The sequence below is a fragment of the Hydractinia symbiolongicarpus genome, chromosome 7, assembly GCF_029227915.1.
Source record: "Hydractinia symbiolongicarpus strain clone_291-10 chromosome 7, HSymV2.1, whole genome shotgun sequence".
NCBI classification, from domain to species: Eukaryota; Metazoa; Cnidaria; class Hydrozoa; order Anthoathecata; family Hydractiniidae; genus Hydractinia; species Hydractinia symbiolongicarpus.
In genome coordinates, this window is record NC_079881.1 from 4817994 (window position 1) to 4839433 (window position 21440).

At 33.8% G+C, this 21440-nt stretch overlaps 1 protein-coding gene across 1 annotated transcript; it reads left to right on the forward strand.

The window, feature by feature from the left end:
• Window positions 1-6397: 6397 nt before the first annotated feature.
• LOC130648681 (uncharacterized) lies at window positions 6398-20954 on the forward strand. Its single transcript, XM_057454740.1, has 14 exons — window positions 6398-6463; window positions 6683-6744; window positions 6890-6946; window positions 10792-10846; window positions 10927-11018; window positions 16608-16721; window positions 17128-17219; window positions 17427-17488; window positions 17983-18035; window positions 18343-18469; window positions 19106-19191; window positions 19582-19695; window positions 19886-19987; window positions 20250-20954. Exons 1-14 carry the CDS (start codon window positions 6430-6432, stop codon window positions 20307-20309), a joined length of 1110 nt encoding a protein of 369 aa, XP_057310723.1. The 5' UTR covers window positions 6398-6429; the 3' UTR covers window positions 20310-20954.
• The last annotated feature ends 486 nt before the right edge of the window (window positions 20955-21440 follow it).

The window sequence follows — 21440 nt, forward strand, 5'->3', positions numbered from 1 at the left end:
TTTATTATATTAAAACAATTGACACACCACAAGCAGAGAATGCATTAAAATGGTAATATTGTACACTTCATTGCACTATTGATTTTTCGGATAGTTCTGATACTTAGGGTTAATTTAATAATTAACCCTTCTACTAATGAATATATCTACTAGTTGGGACCTAGTGGTTAAAAGCTAAAGCCCAGGACATGTCCACGTAACTTGGCGGAGCTAAGTGGAACGGACATTTTTTTTTGGATAAGTTTATAACAAAATTTATACTTAAAATTTTGGCCCAAATAGCATATTAAGAGCAAGCTGAGTTTCAATTAAATTTCAAGTTTAAAAAGAAACTGCGAAAAAAGCGTTCTACTCTCTAGATTCTACTAATATGTCAAACTTGTTGAATGTTGACGCCACATAAATATCAGTCCATATGTTTCTGCTTTGTTTTTATTTTTTGATGATGGAGTATGCAATTTAAACTGAAAGTGATATAAAGACGGATTTTCACGAAGCGAAATGGACGGCGAAATATAACCAAGCATGCACAGTTTTATTAGTTTTGATCTTGCTTAGAAAAATTCGCTTCACCGAAGATTTTTAGCTGATCTACACATGTCTTTGTCTAGTCACCAAGCCATAGAATAGTTAGTAGAGAGCCACCAGAAAAGCAAACTTTTTAGTTGAGCTAATAGTTAAACACCATTTTCTTTAGTTTTACAAGAGTTTTAATTAATTATCCGTTTGGGTGACTTTCACATTTTTTATCTGAAAGCTTGGGCACTTTGTCAAACCTGTTTGGTAAATTCCCTAACCCACCAAAGGTATTCACAAAATATTTTTTGTAACTTCGTTTTGAGGTTTCAAAGTTGACAAGCAAAGGTCCACCTCTATGGTTGTGACATCTTGATCATGGCCAATTAAAAGCGCTTCCATGATACAAGTAGTGACATACCAACTAAATGCCCGTTTTTCAAACTTTTTTAATGGTGCGTTTGCTGTCAAATCCAACGATTGCAACAAGTGAGTCATGTATTGGGCGACCGTAAAAGAGTCTATGTTTTAGCTTTAAAGAGCATCCTTTTCTGTGTTCTTCTATCAAGCACATGGTTTAGACTTCATTACACCAATGTATCTTGCCGAGGCGAATGACGAGCTGTTAACAAAAACTCTGATTCACGTCAGCATGTATATTTTCGACGACATGGTTTTTATTGCAGCTAAATGTGACTCAAACTTACAAAACTTTTGTTCTCATTATCTCATTCATTTTCCTCTAAATTTAACTGATATTCGTGTATGGGAGCATACGGTCACAAATATAAATTGCCCACATGAAACACAAGTTTGCCAACTTAGAACAGGCAAATGGTAGTTCATGTTGGCAATTTTTTGCAGATGTTATTTTATTTCTATATAGATATTCTTTTTTTATAAGAACATTGAAATGGAAGAAAGCCCTGCATTGTTTCTAACGTTTTCGAAATGCAGCCTATAAATTCTTGAGATGTTTATAATTTACCGTTTACTGTGTGGCGGTTATTCGGACTGAGGCGCTTATTCAGCAGGGGGTGGTTATTTTGTAATTCAGGGTATTACCCTAATTCGGTCATAATTACTACGGAGTGGATTTTGGATTTGTTATACTTTGTTTATATTCTCCTTAAAAAAATATGCAGTCAAGCTTCGAAAAGCCTTATAATGTTCTTAACATGTTCTTAAATTTTAAGACTTAAGTTTTTATATATTTTGTCTTGGATGGTTAAACAAGCGTTTTGAACGTAAAAATATGTCGCCCACCACAACCTCGTTCCCAGGGCATTTTGCCTTGTTGATAAAGCTCCGAAATTACGGCTCAGGGGCCACAAGACCCTGGGGACGAGGATGCGCCCGCCATTGTTGGGTGATTAAGAAAATTTCACACTGTAAACGCAATTTCCTGCAGCGCATCGCTTTACCACGTGACATTTGCATTTATTCCCGATATTGGATTATTATTTTTGTATGCAATAGAAAAAATCACGTGAATTCAGAATAACAATGATTATTAAACTTTTGTTGCTGATAAAATGTATCGCGTTTTTGTTCTCTGAGGATAGTCTCGCACTATATACCATGTTCTAATCTCTGCTGATAGCGGAAATTTTCAAGCCAACGAGCTTTATATCCAAACAATGTAAATCCCTAATCCCACAACACAAATTAGCTCATTTTACTATCTGAGTGATTGTTTGTAAAACTGAATTTATTAGTTTTCTTACGACTTTGGAAGTAAAATTAAGATATCAGAAAAGGGATAAACTGCCCTGGAAACGAGGCTGGTTGATTAATTCCTCTAAAGTAAGTGGGCATCAAGCACATCACCAGCGAAGCATTAGCACCATAAAATCATCTGAGAATTTTGTGGTGATTTTTCCTGGTGTGACTTGTCGATTAGAAGATAATCATCCGATCGAGAAGGTTAACATGGATGACACGGGGTCAAATTTTTCAGAGAGATTTCAACATTTGGTCTCCGAAGACGACAATGTTGCACTAATTTCCAAGTTCTATCTCAAATAGCTCCAAGTATGAGAATGAAATTTAAAGACTTTTGATGAGAATTTTCGAGCTTTTTTGGAAAGATGGATGGTATTTTCATAAAAAAAAATTAATTTAGCAAATTTTAGCGTAATGCCACGCCTTGTGGAGCAAATATATGAGACGTAAAGTGACTTGTTAATTTCTGAGCTGACAACCATGTTAATATATAAGATTAACCTCACTCCTCCATTTCCTTATTATTTTGTATCAATTTCTGCCAGACATATTTTGTGAAAAGCAGCAGTTGAAATTTAAATGCAGGTCTTGCTTGCAAGGTAAAGAAATGCTTTTAGCAGCCTTTTTGAAAATTCTGTGTATTGTTGGTAGATTAGACGCAAGCCCGATCGTCTAGTTATAAGTCATAAAAATATTGTTTGCCATCACAAAAAAAAATCCTCTGACTTTGGTACGTGGAAGGGAAATAGTTTTAAACAATAAATTTTAGCCTCAGAACTATTTGAAATAAACCTCAAAAGTAGTAGTATAGCACGCTAATTGTGAAACAAAAATTTAAACTTCTTTTGGCAGTTTTTGGGAACTAATTTAAAACTTAACGGCACGGATAAGCTAGTTAGTTATATTACCATAATTACAGATTTTGTCAATTGTCAGTTATACATATTTCTTTTGAACAAATTTCACAGTTTAGAGAGGACGAAAACATCGGCTTTTTGTTTATCCTGAGAAATTATGGAGGATTTCTAGATGACACTGAAAATTTACAGAAAGTTTTTAATTATAAAATATAGTGAAACACCACAAGTAGAGACTGTATCAAAAGTGCGGCGTTGTATATTTCTCCTTTTGGAACGTGGAGCTGATAGTTGTTCGGGATTCAACCAATTCACGCACTGTGGCATATTTTTAAATCAAGTAATAATTATTTTAAAACAAGAAGTTTATTTCCTAAATCCCAAAATATATTTTCAATCGAGAAATATATATTTGAAAATACATTTGAAATCATATCCTTTCCATGGTGAATTGTTGCTAAGAAACTACGTATCAAAACAAAGAACATAGTGTTATCTGTATCCGCTGCACTGTGGAAAAAAGAAAATCACATTATAAAACAGTAGTGAAAGAGTAAAAGGACACTCTGTTTGAATCAACTTGAAGATGCACATTTAAAGAATCAAAACCCACCCTCGTCCCCAAGTTTTTTGCCTTCTTGATATGAGAGATGACGTAAAATAATTCGAAAAGTCTTCTCTTATATAAAAAAACCCCTAAAAGATTAAAAATATAAAAAAGGTATTAAAGAATACTAGTGACATAAAGCAGTTGATACACGATCCATTTTGTCGACTTCAAGCGTGTAAAAGTACTGGGGGTATGCGATCCATTTTATCGAATTTATTTTACGTATGTGGATAAAAAGTAGTTGCAAAAAAATCGATAAATTATTTTTATTATCTTTAGACTTCTTCTGGTAATTCAACTTGCTTTACATTCTTATTTCTTTCTGAAGTTAGCGCGAAAACCACATTACATTAGAAAGTGAAAAGAACATTGAAGTGGGAAATGTCTGTTTGTGTTGACAGATCACTCTGTGGATTGTTTCAATTATGTTTTATGCGATACAGTTTGATCGTGGTGCATCGATGTATCAGTACAAAAGAAATTAATAATTCATTTTACTTTACAAAAACGTTAGCTTACGGAAAAAGTTGCTAGAAAACAGAAGAAGGTGTTATGTTGTCGAATAGAAACCTCCTCCCAAGGACTCGTTAGGTTCTTTGTAATATTTAAGAGACTCAAAATACGGAGCTGTTGGAACAAATGCTAATGCAGGGATCGATAAAAACCGAGGACCAGCCAGGGAAGATAAAGCGGCGCTCAAAATATTACAGACGGAATTTAAGAAATTCTTTTGAAGTAAAACGCAAACCACAAATTATAAAACGCGGTCGTTTTTTTAAAGCTTTTTTGATAAAAGTGTTGCATAAAATCTAAATCAGCCACACGGTAGCCTGCTATTTTGACAACATAATGACATAGGGCGCTAATGGTGGTTGTCCCCCCTCCGTCGGTCCTCTAGGCTGCTGCGACCCTCCGTCATGAGGACAGGACAACATACAGCTCGAGGTAAATGTGTCAAGCGGCTAGGTTGAGGTACCTGGTCCTGTGCCGCTGATTGTGGTGTACCGTTCTTTTCTGGTTGTAAGGTGTAGATGTACCTCTCTACGTACTACTTTTCTGACGCTATTTTAAAAGTAAAGCTATTTATTCCGAGGCCACAAAGATAGATCTAATGGCTAGGGGGTATTCTGTAATTTTTTCTAGAACAGACCACAAAGGTGGTTGTAGAGTGTTTTGAAGCTCTTAATCGAGTTAGCTACAAAAACCTTTTAAATATCTCAGCAATATCAAAGACAAGGCCATGCATTGAAAATATTAAAAAAATTAGTTGGTCAGTCACCTAGATTTTTTAAGATTTTACCTGATTGCTACGTTTGCATCATTCACATTGCCGATTCGAATTAGAAAGCCTGGGATATAATAACAATGAATCTGTCAATCAATTGAATTTTTTCTATTGATCTTCCAATCTGCAAAAATAAAACATGTTTCCTAGCACCACATTAAACATTTTTTTCTGGATTTTTTCTAACTTACAGGTTTTTTTAACCAAAAGTAAGTCGGTTGGAAGACACGAACATAACAGAACTTTTAACGGTGGCCCTAGCTAGGTAACTAGATCATTGCACATTGTTGTATTTACCAGAAAATAAGAAAAAATGCAGAAGATTGATTATGTATAGGTATACATACAATATATAGCTATGTTTTCTCTTTCACAAGAAATAAAACAACAACCACAGTCTTTTTCAGGAGAGGCGTGCGATCGCACGTGCACGCCTTGGCACACACCTAAATCGTTTCAGACGTGTCATTAATCGCACGCCTGAAAAATAAATATTGAGTTTTCAAAATCAACCTTTAAAATCCATTTTGTAGCGTGGGATGGCAGGCCTCGAAAGAATTCTTGGACACTCGTCAGACAAAACGTCCAATAGAATTCTGTCATGGTCGGACACTTTTAGATCTCAAAAATTATTGAATAGTCCTGGTCCTTTTAATCCACGAGCAAGCCTATTCATAGCCAACCTGACCATCCTAGCTAATTTACCGACTCGTGACTTAGTTAAAAGAAAAATGTAGACATAAATCTCTTTTGCCTGGCCCCTTCGTCGTTGGTAACCAAGTCTTACACAAGAAATCCAGCCATGCGGTTCTTAACTAATGCGGAGGTGAACGCCGACGGAGCACGGATGAAGCAAGTCTGAAAACTGCACTTATAATGACTTATCACCTTAACTGTTTTTAAAGCTCTTATGTTCCGTGGGACAATTCTTTATATATAGCACGTTAATTGCTTTTTAATGAGTGTTTTTAAATAGCAAAGCACTTTTGCAGTTTTAATGAGTTTTTTGTGTGGAGGATTATGATGGTGCTGTGATAATGAGATGTCTCTTTAATTTAGAACTCCATTAATGTCAAACAATATTTAAACTTTATGTTTAAAAGCAAACCTTTTATGAAAAGCTTTTTATATAGTCATTTAGGGTTATTGTTTTTGTTGTCAGTAAAGGCCTGTGTGACAATTTGATATGAAAATTTCAGCATATACAGTAACTTTTTTCCTGTTTTTAGTACACAACGAACAATCAAATCAAACATGTTATTTGATTATATTTCTGTTTCAAAATATAGGTGGTGTTTTTAGCTATATGTGACGCAATGTTTGTTATATGTTAATAAAAGAATATTCAGCATTATGTCAAAATAGTAAGGCAAAGTATTAATGTTTGATTTAAAATGTTGTTTTTATAGAATAAATAAAAAAAAGAAATCTACACAATGGCAGATCAAGTTAATGTGTTGATATTGGGAGGTTTGGATTTTTTTACACATTTGTGACAGTTTTAAAATTATAATGAGAGTTCCAACATATTTAGACATTTCCAATCCATTTTTAAATTATTGCAGTTTATTGTTTTAAATAGCAAATTCTACTTCCAGCCCCAGGTTTGATTTCAAGTCCGGCATATGGTATACACAGAAAATCTAACGTAAGTATAAATGACACTAAAATTAAAAAAATGTGTTTTAGGATGTGGTTTTATTGGCCGCCATTTGGTAGCATACTTGATTGATAACAATTTGGCACAAAAGGTAATTATGGTTTTTGTTAACTTTTTGTTATTTACTGAAATATCAATTTGTTTGCAAAAATATTCCATACACTTCGGCTTATTTGATAACGAAGGTTAAACAATTAAATTAATTCTTTTTAAAAACTTTATTTAATATTTTTTAGATATGTATTGCTGATAAATCGCCTCCACAAACAGCATGGTTAAATGAGTTGCACAAGGTGATATATACTTTTAATGTATTTACAAGCATTTTTTTTAAGAAGACGAATATATTAGCCTTCGTTGTCGTATTTCAGTTATTTTAATTGTGAATTAATATTAATTTCACAATGATCTGATGCATTTTTAAAGCTTAGCACTGTTTTTGCTATTATTCAGAAATTAAATTTTGTACAAATTTAATTTCTTACCAAGAAAGGCTTGTTGGACTGTGGCTATTATTTCAGGCCAACAAACTCAGTGTAAAAAACTTGTTAGTCATTCCATGTGTGCAATGCCCATGATTTCAGACTTTGATCAACTTTTGTACACAAGCAAACTTTTTAAATTCTGAAGATTTAGACAAGTTTTGAGTGAAAAAATGCAATTCTTAAGGCATTTTGTAATGTAGTTAGAAAGAAGTTTAGGATGATATGTTGTGAATATCTCTATAATAATACGGCAGTTCCGTCTGTCTGTCTGTGACTGTTACAAAGACAACATTTTTTACCACCCGAATGCGCAAGTTTGTTTTTTTGTTTTGTTTACATTTGTCTCACTACTGTTAGAAACCATGTTATAGAAAATAAGCAATATGATTCACTCAAATATGTACTTTTGAAAAGGACAGCATTCGAATAGAAAGTTCCCTTGGCGTAAAAACAAACAAACATAAAAATTTCTCGACAGTTCTCAACAAAAGGCGAACTAAAGAAGCGGATAAAAAATGTCTCATTTTGAAGATCCCTTAGTCATAAAAAACTGCAGATATTAAAAGCAAGGAAAGTCAAAGTGGAGTGGGTTAAAAAGCATATAATTTGGAACAGGGTTAACATCGACACACAAAACAACAACAAAAGAATGGTCCCTTCGTCTTCAAAAAAGTGCAAAAAGTGATTCAGAGAAGGAAAAATCCAAGTAAAGAAATAGAAGTAGAAAAAATAAAGTTGAAAGCCACAAGAAGTAAATTCGGAAGTGAAGGGTGGAGCTAGAAGTAGTAAAGTAAAGTTAGAAGTAGAAAATGAATGCTAGATTTTAAAGTGGATTGGAATTCAGAAAAAGTAAGAACTTTGATATATATAGACATTATGTTTTTATGTCGCTAGAGCTACTTGTCAGGCTGATTCGCATTTGCCAAGAAAAAGTCACTTAAAAGCTTCAAATTTTTCATATTTTATATTTTACTGCGTTTTTTATAAAAAAGCTAGCACATTTTTTTACACTTTTTTGCAAAATTAATGTATCCCCTAACTAATGTACAGCCCTTAAAATTAGCGTCGGTAATTGCCGACGTAAAATACGAAGAAACCGTAGTTGCGTCTGCAAAAAAATTGCTGACGTAATTTTGTTGTAAAATTTTTAAATAACAATAATTTTGATTTTCTTTGAGCTACTCCCACTCATTGTGACTACAAAATAATTAGATTCGATTTTGTAGTAAGTTAAGCCATTATCACTAACTAAAATCACTCAGGCTACTGAAATACTGTGGTACCATTCGATTCGTAATAATAATCGTATGGAAAAGAAGTCCAGAAGTTCTTTGTCCCACACAACACAGCAGGCAATAAGTCAGCCCTGCCCTCGGTTTTGTTAGGAGAGATTTCTAACAATTGAGTCTCGAAGACTTCTGCGATATACAACCTAATGATGCCCTAACCTGATGAGCTGGCTATCACACAAATGTGCTAGCAAAAATTTCAGATTGCTGAACTTACTGCAAATTTTTATATTGCTATTGTTTCTCTTTATATGTGTTTTACTAAGAATAAAAACAGCTAGCTGGCTATATGTGTCTTTCCAGGTTACCTATATTTAACTGGTTATCTGTCTTATCTAATGTTACCTTTAAGCTCCATAGCTAAACCTAGCTAGCTAACTGAGATTAATGTTGTTATTCCTCTTCAAACATAGGGATCTTATTTGAGCACAAATTATGATGTAACAAGCCACAAAATCTTTCAAAGACTTATTGAACCTTTAGGGTAGTGTGAGAAATAATTTTTCTCACGTTTTCTGCAAACTTTACTTTAAGAGGAATGATTTTGTAAAACTAAAGTGTGTGCGTTATTGAAGTAAGTTTTATTGTTTTGTTGTTGACATCCTGTTAAACTTCTATGAGCCTGCATGTAAATTACCAGGTTAAGGTTATATATTTTTACAAGGGTGGTGGTTATTATTTTTACAAAGGTTGTTGACATTTTTGGGGAAATTTACCTGTTTTTTTTATATTTGTGGTTAAAATTTCTCAACAGAGAATAGTATGGTTGCTGTTTATATTGTTTGTATTGCAAACTGCTGTTTTAAATTTTAAATGCTGTGTAAACTTTTGTGGAAAAAGACCACATGCAAAATACTGAGAGAACAAATTTTTGTACAATTAGACTGAGCTGTTGTGTAAGTTGATTTTTTTTATATTTTGTGTTATAAACTTTTTTTAAACTTTAAACTAACTGTAAGTAATGTCAGTTTCGCTGAAAGAAAAGTCCACGGTTTCACGTGTTTGTTTTTGTTAAGAATTTTACAAAAATGTTTGGTGATGATAAAAAATTACTGAATGTTCAGACTGAAACCGTTTAACTGTTGTGAGGGAAGAGCATATGCAAGTATATATTCTAAAAAAATAATTTGATATTCTACACTTTTCAAGTTGTATTTTTGTATACACTGAAATGACTGCTCTTTCTGAGTTGAATTTAGTGGGTTTCATATCCTTTTTGTGGAAGATTTCATGGGTGAAGACAATGTAGAAGATTCCAATTAAACTGATTTTTGTTCATATTTTAATTTGCTCCTCAGAAACCTGTGTTCTACATTTTTGTAAAGTTTTTTGAGGAAGGACCATATATACAATGTTTTCAAAATAATGATTTTTGTCGATTTGAAATTTACTCCTTGCTCGTTGCTTTTTAGACATTTCAGTTTAAAATGTTTGGTAAAGTCAGTACGGATCATGAGATAAAAAATTGTTTTGTTAACCGGTTATTTTTTACCTTTTGTGCATATTTTTGCGGGAGAGGATGGTATGCAACCGAATAAATGATTTTCCAAAGTTTAACTTCTTGTTTTTTGGTGTTTTGTGTTTGTTTAAGTTTGGCTTTCTGATATTGTTCAGGTTGTATTGTTGTATAAGCATTTAGGGAAAAGACAATGTTTAAAATGTGTAAACAACTTATTTTTATAGATCTGTGCTTACTGCTGCAAGCCTTTCTTTGAGACACTTCAGATTAAAATATTGAAGGTTTTCAACATAATCACATAATAAGATGTGTACATATTTATGATGTGTTATTTTTAACATTATTATTATTGTTGTTGTAACTGTCTGGTTTGTGACTGTCAATGTTGTAATTCTACCAACTTGATTTTACATCTTGCACGCCGTTGTTTTTTATATTTTGTCTAAAGTTTTGTTGGGAAGATTTTATGCGATTTGACATTTGATATTTTGTGTTAGATTTTAAGAACTTTTTTGTTAAATTATGACTTATATACTTTGTTTTCATGCATTTTCAGATTATTTTTTTGGTAAAAGGCAGTATTCAATAGACTGCTGATGTCATCAAAATTTAAATGACAGAACTTTTCAATTGTTTTTCTGCCTAAGTGGATATTTCTAAGGGCCTAATCTTACTAGTCTATCAATAATACTTTAAAGAAATGTGCTTATTATACCCTGTTAAGAAGAATGTCTCCCTGATGTGTTTTTGTAGTAATGATTATAAAGCATATTTTTTTTGGCTACAGAGCTTCCTTAAAGTTGTTATATGTTTTCACTGTTGCAAAACGAAATTTGAAGGCTACATATTCACCAAATTTAGATGTTGCAAAAAAATATTTAACCGGCAAAGTTTCAAAATTTTAGAAAGCCTTTGATGATTCAAGAGTTGAGTTCCGACAAGCAAATTTAGTCAATCCAGGTATTGCTATATAGCATTTTAAACCTTTTCGATTAGTGCAGCATGATGTATAAATAGTATCGTGTTTCGTTAACTTTCAGCACATGTTGATCGTGCTTTTGCTGCCGACGGATTTGCATTTGATTACGTCATTAATCTAGCAGCTGAGACAAGATATGGACAAGGAAACGAGGTAATCTTTTAGTTCTTCTTATGTTTTTTTAGATTGTTTGGCAAAGATTATGAAATACCTTTGAGGTCTTTTAATGGTGTGATAATGTGAGGAAAATGATTTAAATGATTCTTACCTTGATGAGGTAACTTGAAGGCTTCACCAGTCTCTAATACTATTGTATTGGTTACTGAAAGATAACAACAGAATTAACACAAATCGCAATATCAACATTGCCACCAGTAACACAATTTTAAAGCCAACACAAGTAGAATATCAAATTGCATGCTGCAACTGTTTGTCATAGTCAACATGACAAACAAATTAAAATCATCAAAAAAAACACAACGGTAATCACTACAATCAATTATTGTAGAGATATTTTGGATGTCTCCAAAACCTCAAGCAACTTGTTTGGAGACGCTCCATGTTTTGTCAAGCAGTCGGCTAATTGGTGTTTTCCTTCAACCCACTTGACAGTAATCTCATCTTGTTCCACCATCTGCCTCAATCTGGCTATATCAACTCGCAATCTCAAATCCTTTGTGACATTTGTCGTTTTCAAGGTTTCAAATAATGACTTGTTGTCAATAATACAAGTGATCTTTGGAACCTTCGTCAACTTGCAGATTTGCTGGATGACATTGGCCAAATAAAAACTAGCATCAGCTCCTTCACTCAGAGCAAGTGTTTCCGAAGCAATTGGGCTTTTGGTTACCCTTTGTAGTTTTTTTGATTGCCAGCAGATTGGTATAACTTCGCTCAGGTGTTTCACAAATATGATGAATGCACCTTGTGATGATCCACACTTCAAACTGGCATGAGTTGCATCTGTGTAGCAAATAATTTCACAATTTTTCATATTTGCAATTTTGGCAATGGTTATTGCAACATGCTTGCTCTTAATTTTTCGAATAATCTTGTTGGCATCTTTCAAATTTTGAACTGTAGGTTCCTTGCCATAATTAGACGTTTGGCAACTATCATAAGCCACATCAGGGCGGGTTTGTCCGGCCACCCAAGCAATTTGCCCACTCAACGATCTCAGCATGGTCTTTTCCTTGCTAGTCAATTTTCGTTCATTGTTAACATCATTTTCAATATTAACAGTTATCAAAGACTCTATATAGCTCACTTGATTAATCTTAATTTTGCTTTTAAATTGATCCACATCTAATCCTAGATACTTGAAGGTTGAGCTTGATTGCGTACTGATTTTGAACGTTTCGAAAAGTTTAGCAATAACTTCTTTGTGGAAAGCTGGACTACCACCATACACAAAGTCATCAACATGGCAAACAAGAATTCCAGTGATTTGCTTGACTCTATACCAGTAAAACACAGCAGGGTCGTAGGTACACATTTCACCACCAAGTTTCAACATTTCACTTCTCACTCGTTTGTACCATGCTCTAGATGCATCGTTTAACCCATACAAACATCTCTTTAGTTTCCACACTGTTCCCAATGACAATGTGTCTTTTGGTGGTTGTAGAAACAGTTCTCTTTCAATAGCATCTCCCTGAAGAAAAGCTGCAGTGATATCAAGTGAATTGATCTGCCAATCATTGCTAACTATGATAGCCATAGCAAGTCGAAGACTTTGTTTGCCACAAGTTGGAGAATCTGTTCTCAACGATTGTGAATTTTCTTCAAAGCCTCTAGCCACCAATCTAGCTTTCACAACCCTTTTTTCACCTTTGAACTTCTCAGTTATGACCCATTTGCTTGATACAGTTGTTTGACCAGTGTCTGGAACTTCTTCGAAGACATCATTTTCTTTTAAATTCTGCAATTCTCTCTCCTTCGCATCAACTACTTCCTGTGAAAACATCGACATCACACATATAGACAGGGAATTCCGGATTTTCCAGCTCGACCCATTTGGACACATCATTCCAATTGATGCTTTTTGGCTTTCTATCACCATCATTAGACACATTAACCCAATTTTTATAAGTGCCACTTCTTTTGGGTTGTGCTGAGAGAACTCTTGCACGATACCATCTTCCATTTAGATTGTATTTGATGTATGATTTTGCTTTTGGTTTCGATTCAACTTTCTTGGATTCTGTAGATGGTCTTCTGAAAATGTCACTTGTACAACCACTACCTTCGTCTTCTTCAGTTTCATTATTTTTATGAGTATCCCTGTTTTCCTCAACTTCATTTTCACTTGTGCCAGAATCTTCTTGGTCATTTTCGTCTACATTTCTAGCTTGTTCTTGATGATATTGCTCTACATCTTCAGAATCATCATAAACATCTATCACATTCTTATCAGCTGTGTCATCATCATCATCATCATCATTATCATAATCATCACCACCATCATCATCATCATCATCATCATCATCATTATCACAATCATTGACGCTATCGTTCATATCACACAACTTATTCAAATGGCTTTCCTTCCTCTTGACATGATCTGACTTGAATTCACTAACTTTACAATTTTGGCTATGTTTCATCAACTGACAGGGATGCACTCGGTAAAAGTTACCACCATGTCTGACAAGCACCATTTGACCATCTTGTCCCAAAACCACACCTGGACCTTTCCAACCCTTGGTGTTTTTGCGCTTGTAGAAGACTTTTTCTCCATTCAAATACGTCTCATCAGAATATGTTCTAACATTATGTCTCAGCGCTCTTTTAATTCTCTCACTGGATTCTGCTTTAATGAAATTCTCCCTTGCCTTATGCAGAGCAGATAGATTTTTTCTCACTATTTCACTTGACGTAGTTGGCTCCAATGCTGGTAAATGATCTGTCAGAATAGTGGGTGTGTTCACATTATGGCCAAATACCAATTGGTTTGGGCTGTAGCCACCATGATTCTGTAAAGAATTCTTTGCGCTGAGGGCCCATGCTAGTGCTACGTCTGGTTCACACTTCGTATCTTCAATTGTCTTGAACATGGTCTCTGCCAGAATTTTATTATGTCTTTCCACAATACCATTGCTGAAAGGAGATTCGCCTGCTGTTGTTTTTGTCTCAATATTGAGCTTTTCATTCATTTCTTGTAAAACCTCATTCGAGAATTCACCACCATTGTCAGTCAAGATTGTACTTGGTGATCCGAAGTATGCAATCCAAAATCTAAACACTCTACTGACAATGACATCTTTATGTTTCGATTTGATAAGACATCCAGCAGAGTAACGAGTTGCAGCATCAATGATATGTAAGATGTGTTGTTTATTATGTTCATAAACCTTTAAATCCATACATATTACTTGATTAAAAGTGTTTGCCAGAGGTATACCCACAACTGGTCTACTGTATGGCCTTTTATATTTGTGACATATTTCACAATCATTGCAACATTCTTCGATGCATGACAAAAATTCCTTGTCATACAAATTACTATCCTTTACAAGTTTGAGTAGCTTATCTTTGCCAGCATGAGCGAATTGGCGGTGCAGTTTCATAGCTTTCTTCATTTTCTCTGTCTTACTAATATTTTTCAAATTTTCTCCATGTAGAATGATTTTTGTTCCTTTTTGAGCATCAAGATCACAATGTGTTAGTGGAAGACAATAGTGTCCTGTTGTGGTACATATTAAGTTAATTCTTTCCTTCCCAATAAGGGCCAAGTCACTGGTAAAATCTATCTTCATACTGAGAGACTTCATGGTACTACGACTAATCAGTAGTGGTATTTCAATCTCTACTATGTCAACAGACAATTTATACTTGTTGCCACCTAGAATAACTGGTATTATTAGATTTCTTGTAGCTTTCACTTCCTTTCCATCACCAAATCTATATATAGAATCAGTACTATTTGAAACTACAGCATTTTTATCTGATTCAGAGAGAGTCCCAAGATATTCATCCATCCATTTCTCCCCAGCCACTGTCTTTGTACAGCCAGAATCCAAGACACCTCTACCAAAGGATTCTCCAACAAGACAATATTGCCTTTGGTCTGGAGAGGCTGCAAAAAGGGTGATATGGATCTCATTTACATCTTGTTTCTTTTCTGTAGGTCTATTGTTCCGTGATCTGAAACCTCTTTGCTCTTGATTTCTATGAGGACATTTATTAGCAAAATGTCTTGTTGAATCACATTCATGGCACCTCATGAGTTTCCCATCCTTATCAACAGGATTCATTCTTGAACGTGTATTCCTTGACAAGCTGTCCTTGGTATCAGCATGAAGATTTCCATATAAGCATTCTTGTTTCACAGGAAGAGCTCCCAAATGTGCAGCGTCTTCTGCTGTGTTCAGTTCTCCAAATATCTTCATGATTGTGTCCTTCATATTCTTATACTTGAGTTCTGCACAAGTTGTACGAGCCAGTTTTTCATTTTCTTCAGACATATTCGCAGCTGTGAGAAGAAAATATGCCCTGACAGCTTCAGGCAATGCCATATCATATTTGGATATCTTATTGTAAAGCTTCTCAAACTGCACAATAAAATCAGGAAATTTGTCTCCACTATTCCTCTTATAGTCATAAAACTCTTTAAAAGCAATAAATGCTCTTGTGCTTTCATCTTTCAAATATATTGAATCTAGCTTAGATATAATCTTGTCCAAACCATCATCTGATCCCACTTCTGCAGGTGTCAGGTCGCGTACTGCCTCCCGTGCCCGACCAGTCAGTGACAGGTATACAGCTGGACCTTGCTTTTTCTTTGGTAGTTCTGTAAACATCTGCCAGATCTCCAAATCGTTCTTCCAACTGCTATAGTCATCATCCTCTTTAAACGCTGGTGGAGCCTTCAATGTTGTTGTTGCCATTGTTCACAAACCACTTCACCAATTGGTTTGCACACACACGTGTCAACAAATAGCCAACAAAAGGGAAAGTTATCTCTCTTACCTCAAGGAACACATCCGGGTGTGTGCCCTCAATTGCTTTCTTTCAACTCAAATGTCACTCGCACAATGATCATAAATACCAGGCCAGTTGATCTGTACCTTTTAACTCTGCTACCATTGTTAAATGATTCTTACCTTGATGAGGTAACTTGAAGGCTTCACCAGTCTCTAATACTATTGTATTGGTTACTGAAAGATAACAACAGGATTAACACAAATCGCAATATCAACAAAAATGATGTCACTTTCAATATAACATCAACATTTATTTAGCACAATGTTCATTTCAAGCACTGCATCTCTAGCTTTACCTTCAAGTGTAAGAAAAAGAGCAGCGGCCTGTCGCTTTTTATCACCATACATCATTTTTATATTTATTCAAATTTTTCAACCTTTAGCATTTAATGGGGTGTTCTTTTACTGACTTTTTAAAACCTGAAACGTTAAAAATATCTACACAGAATTTAAGAGTGTTTTAATCGTAATGTTACTAACTTTTAAAATTAATCTTAACAAATTAATCCTAGCCACACTCAAACAAGTAGAATTTATCAGTTAAATAAAGAATTTGGAGCTAATTTTTTTCTCTGGAAAGACTGTTTATCTCGAACGCTAAATATACAGCATTAATGAAAGTGGCCAACTAATCACAAAAAATCTAATAAGCACGTGTTAGTGTTATTATTATTCTTGTATTTTTCCCTGAACATACTCTGTACTAATACAACAGAATAGTTTCTGTGTGTGATTATTATTATAATGTGTTTTTTAGGTTTATGAAGAACATGTTTACAAACTCAGTTTGAATTGTGCAAGAAAAGCTGCGCAATGCAAAGTGAAGAGATATGTTGAACTGTCAACTGCTCAAGTATATTCTAGTGATAAGGTAGGGAAGAAACTTGATATTTTTTCATTTGTTCATACACAATTTAATGATGTCTGTTTATAATGGAAACAAAATCGTCGTCAACGTTGTTCTTTTGGTTTCAAAAGTGTATTCTTTGACAACCTGAAATGCTTATCACCTAATTAGTTTACCATTTTAAGTTGGTAGAATACCAAGATACTTTCGTTGCAGTTCTGGTATACTGTGCGAGTGATATGATGGAGATACTGTAGCAACTTGCATAAATATGTATATTACTAGCATTCATATTAGGACATGATGCGGAAGTTAAAAACTTTGTTGTTGTTTGTTGTTGTTGTTGTTGTGTGCATTGATCTGTAGACGTTCAATTCTTGTGTCGATAGTATTCTGTAAAGTGTGAAGTAGGCATTTTTACCTTTTTCAGAAAATATGCGACGAGACACGAAAAACTTCACCATGGACTGCATTAGCAAAATTCAAATTACAAGTTGAGGGCGAACTGGCGAGTATAGAAAAGTAAGCTTGTTGGATGTTATTTTTTAAAGTCAGGAAAACCTTCTGCTGGAATGTTACTGCAGGGAGAGGTTAACAGATTTCTTGTTACAGATTTTTTTATTACACATCACTTCACCTATACTATAATGTGAATGTTATGATTTGTAATTGTTAATTTTTTGTATTTTTTTTTTGTATTGCATTCCACATATTATCTCTTTTTTTTAGTTTAAACTACGTAGTTATCCGACCATCTATTGTTTATGGAGTTGGTGATAAGCAAGGCTTAAGTGGGTTATTTCTTCAGATAAATAAAATTGAATGTTAACAACAGAATTATTCGGCTAACAAATTTGTTGATAAAAATTGCGAGTTCTGCTAGAATTCACAAGAGTTTAATTTTATCATCAAAAAATTGATCTGGAAAATAACTCTCTCACTTAGTGAAATTAAATACAGTTGCCGAAGAAAATAGTTCGAGTTAATAAATGTTCGAGCTAATCAAAGCTTCCGTTAAGTCAGATTAAGCAAAAATAAGATAACTTCAAGTTAAGGTGATTTTTTTGCTGGTACAAACACGGTTGAAGTGTTATTAATAATATTGTTGGAGAAGGATTGTTGGATTTGGAGGAGGCTTGTATATCACCTTGTCTTAACTTTGGAGATAATGTATCTTCAACTCTATTCACACACTTAATAATTATGTGCATTGTACTCTTCCTTTTTTCGAATAAAAAACCGAGTTATCCAAAAAAGTTACTATTCACTGGTTATCATTTTATAGCTCCAAGATTGATCATTGGTGCGGTATACAAACAATTACAAGAAAAAATGAAGGTGAGCTATGTAAACCTCTTTCTACTTTCTGCTACTTTTTAACTAACTTAAAATATTTCCTCTGTTGTGTTCGTTTAGTTAAGAATAAAAAAAACGTGCTTTAAGTATAGCTAGCATTCATCAGATTCTTGCGAGAAGTTTTAAAGTAATGCAATAAAGTTGAAGATAGGAAAATGTGAAAAAAGAAAAAAATGTACTCATTGATTTGCATTGATAATGTCTGTTGTCACAACACACATTGGTGATCATTACGACCATAAACCAAAGGTTTCAATGTAACAAGAAGTGAAAAATATTTGTTTTTTAGTTGCTATGGACGAAAGATCTTCATATGAGTACAGTACATGTTGAGGATACAGTAAAAGCCATCTGGTTTCTATGCACTAATGGTAAACATGGAGAAGTATATAATTTGGCCGATAAGCAAGAATCTAGTAAGTATCATTGTGTCTTCCGTTCGAATTTAATATACTTTTTTACCGACAGTAAAAAGTACTTGTCGTGGCAGGCGTTATATGGAAGCAGCCTTAAAAAAACCTGTACAACTCGCCTAATACTTGTGCATTTTACGACAATGATGCTCAGTATGATCGAGTTTAATGAAACAGAGGATGTACTCATCCATCGCAATTCAGTTTGGATTTTCATGCGATAAAAAAGTAGTGATTGCTTTTGGTTTTGTTTCCCCACTTATAATTTTTTTTTCTCTATTTCGGTTATGCGTGCTTGTGACCAGTGGTCAATGTGGATATGAATGTCCAGACCAAATACTCGATCATAACTATGATCAACTCGGTGGATAGTGTGGTACGAGCGATACAAAGAATGCCACTATTTTCGTGTAAAATTAATTGTAAATTTCTCTTCTACATTTTGAAGCAACATTAAGTTCTTTTAAGTGAATTAATGATTTCTTTACACGTATTTACTAATTTTCGCGAGTACTAAAAACGTTGCATTTTACAAACAAATAGTGAATCGATGATTGCTATATTTTTCAGTAGACTACGCGCCTAAGTTACATGTTTTTTTATAACTATTCACTTTGCGTTTTTCCTTTGTACTTGTAGCCCAAGGTTCAATCAGCGATGTGGTGTGTCAGATCTTTGGAATTAAATACGATTTCTTCGGTACGGTGGTGTCTAATATGGCCAAGGTAAGGATTTCATCACGTGATTGAGCGGTGAGTGCTCATGTGTAGTCAGCGACGTCTTGATTTCCATCTGTTAGCCTTTTGTGAATAGTTTTAAAGTTTAATCATGATCTTTAAAAGTATGCAATGAGCCTATTTGTCTGTTGGTTCTCTTCATTGACGGAAATTTTTACTGAACCTTAAAGTATATAAAATAAAATGGTACAAATTAAATATGCACTTTTGTTGAAAAATAGGGGGTAAAAATCAAGAAGCTTTGTGGATTGAAGGATCTAACAATTTCTTAATAAGATTCCACATCCCGTTACCTTACTGTGCATATGCGTTTCCAATGATGTAAGGCTAAGAAAATCTTCGTTAAATGCTGTAAATTTTATTGGTGTAATTTTTTAGATTAATATGAACGGTGTAGTTGATGATTCGAACGAAAAACATCTGTCACCTTGGTCAGAAGCATGCACTGCTGATGGTATCGAAAATACTCCACTAAGTCCGTACTTAGATAAGGTAAGAAAATATTCATGTCGTACATCAATTCTTTTGATATGATATCATTCGTAACTGATCATCCACCCATCCACCCACCCAGTTTATTTTTTTATTCATTAATTTATTTTCTCGTTCATTCATATGTATATTCATTCATTTGTTTAATTATTTTTCGTTCGCTTTTTTATTCATTCTTTCTGTTTACTAGGAGTTACTATACAACAATCATTTATACGTCGATGGAAGCAAGATTGAAAAGTTGGGTTTTCAATACACTAAACCAAATGTTACGGTGGACGAGTTAAAACTGGTAAATCGAGAACATTGCTACACTAACAGGGCTCTATGATAGTGGAAAACTCAGAATTTTCTTAATCGAGTCTAGAAACTCGAAACAGTTGGATTTCTCAGGATTTCGAACGCACTCGGAAAAACCTTTCAAAATTTGTAAGCTTGTCGCGTGTGAAGAACTGTCAAATTATCTCGAAATATTTTGAGCCTTTCTTGCAATGACATTCTAATCAAGTCTATATTTTTTGGTATGTTTTTTATTAAATGATTTTTCCTTCTAGGTGGTTGATGACTATGTGAAGTTAGCTGTGTTTCCGCCATCATTAGCTGTTCAAAAGTAACCAACGATGGAGGGTTACTTTCAGATAATTTTTTATACATATATGGTTTCCATTTTTTAAAAGCTGCTGCGGAGTGATACTTAGAATTTGATTCATATTTACGTTGTGGAGTTAACACTGTGTGAGAGTGTGGTTTTTTTTACTATAGATCTGTCTTACAGGGGTGGCTACACTCCTGCACAGACGTTATTTAGACAAAGTTCAGTGCCCAGTTTATAGTGAACGATCTATTTTTAGATTTTAATATCTTTCAAGCTTTTGAATGAAAAAATTATTTATATTTTTGGATAAATAGGATTTCTCTTTTATTTTGTCTTCATATTTAAGATATTTTAATATTTTGAAAAATACTTTTTAAAATGACGTCACGAATCATTGAGTTATATTGATAATTTTGTCTCTTTTATTAACAATTTAGCAAATTTTACATGTGAACACTTTTTTTAAAGTTTTTCCGTCCGGGTGAATTTTCTTTAGAATACCCATAGTCAGGTTTCATAAAACTGAAACTAAAAATGATTTTGCCCGCGCTACCTTTGTCGGTTTGAAATCCGGGTTTCAAGCAAGATAATGAGTTTTGACTGGCTATTAGTTTTACCTCACTGCATCTGATGTATTTAAAATGTGATTAGAATTTATTTACAATGTTGTTGTTGTTGTTGTTTACACTTAAAATACCTGAATACTATATTTTCAACATGCAAACTAAATTCAATTTTAGGATTAGGAATGACATTTTTATGTAGGAGACATAAAAAAGACTGCTGAAGTTGAAATTCACAATCTATTATATAAAAGCTACGTAGATGAGGTTTGATCACACTCAATTCCATATCAAAAAGCCAGAATTAGACGAATAGCAATTTTTCCTATAATTTCGTGGGAAATTGACTAAAATTTGTGAAATTAATTCCTTAAGGTACGGACTGATCTGAAGTTTGGTCTTTTAAATGCATTCTGTTTTTTTGAATTTTGTTGTATTTGTTATTTATCTTTTGTAGCTGTCGTGAAACATCAAAAAAATAATTTTCGAAAATTAATTTTAACCATATTTATCTTCTCTTGTTATAATAAGATGTGCCAGGGCGGATTTGCAATTTAACCAGTTCATTGGCCACAAAAAGAGCAGAC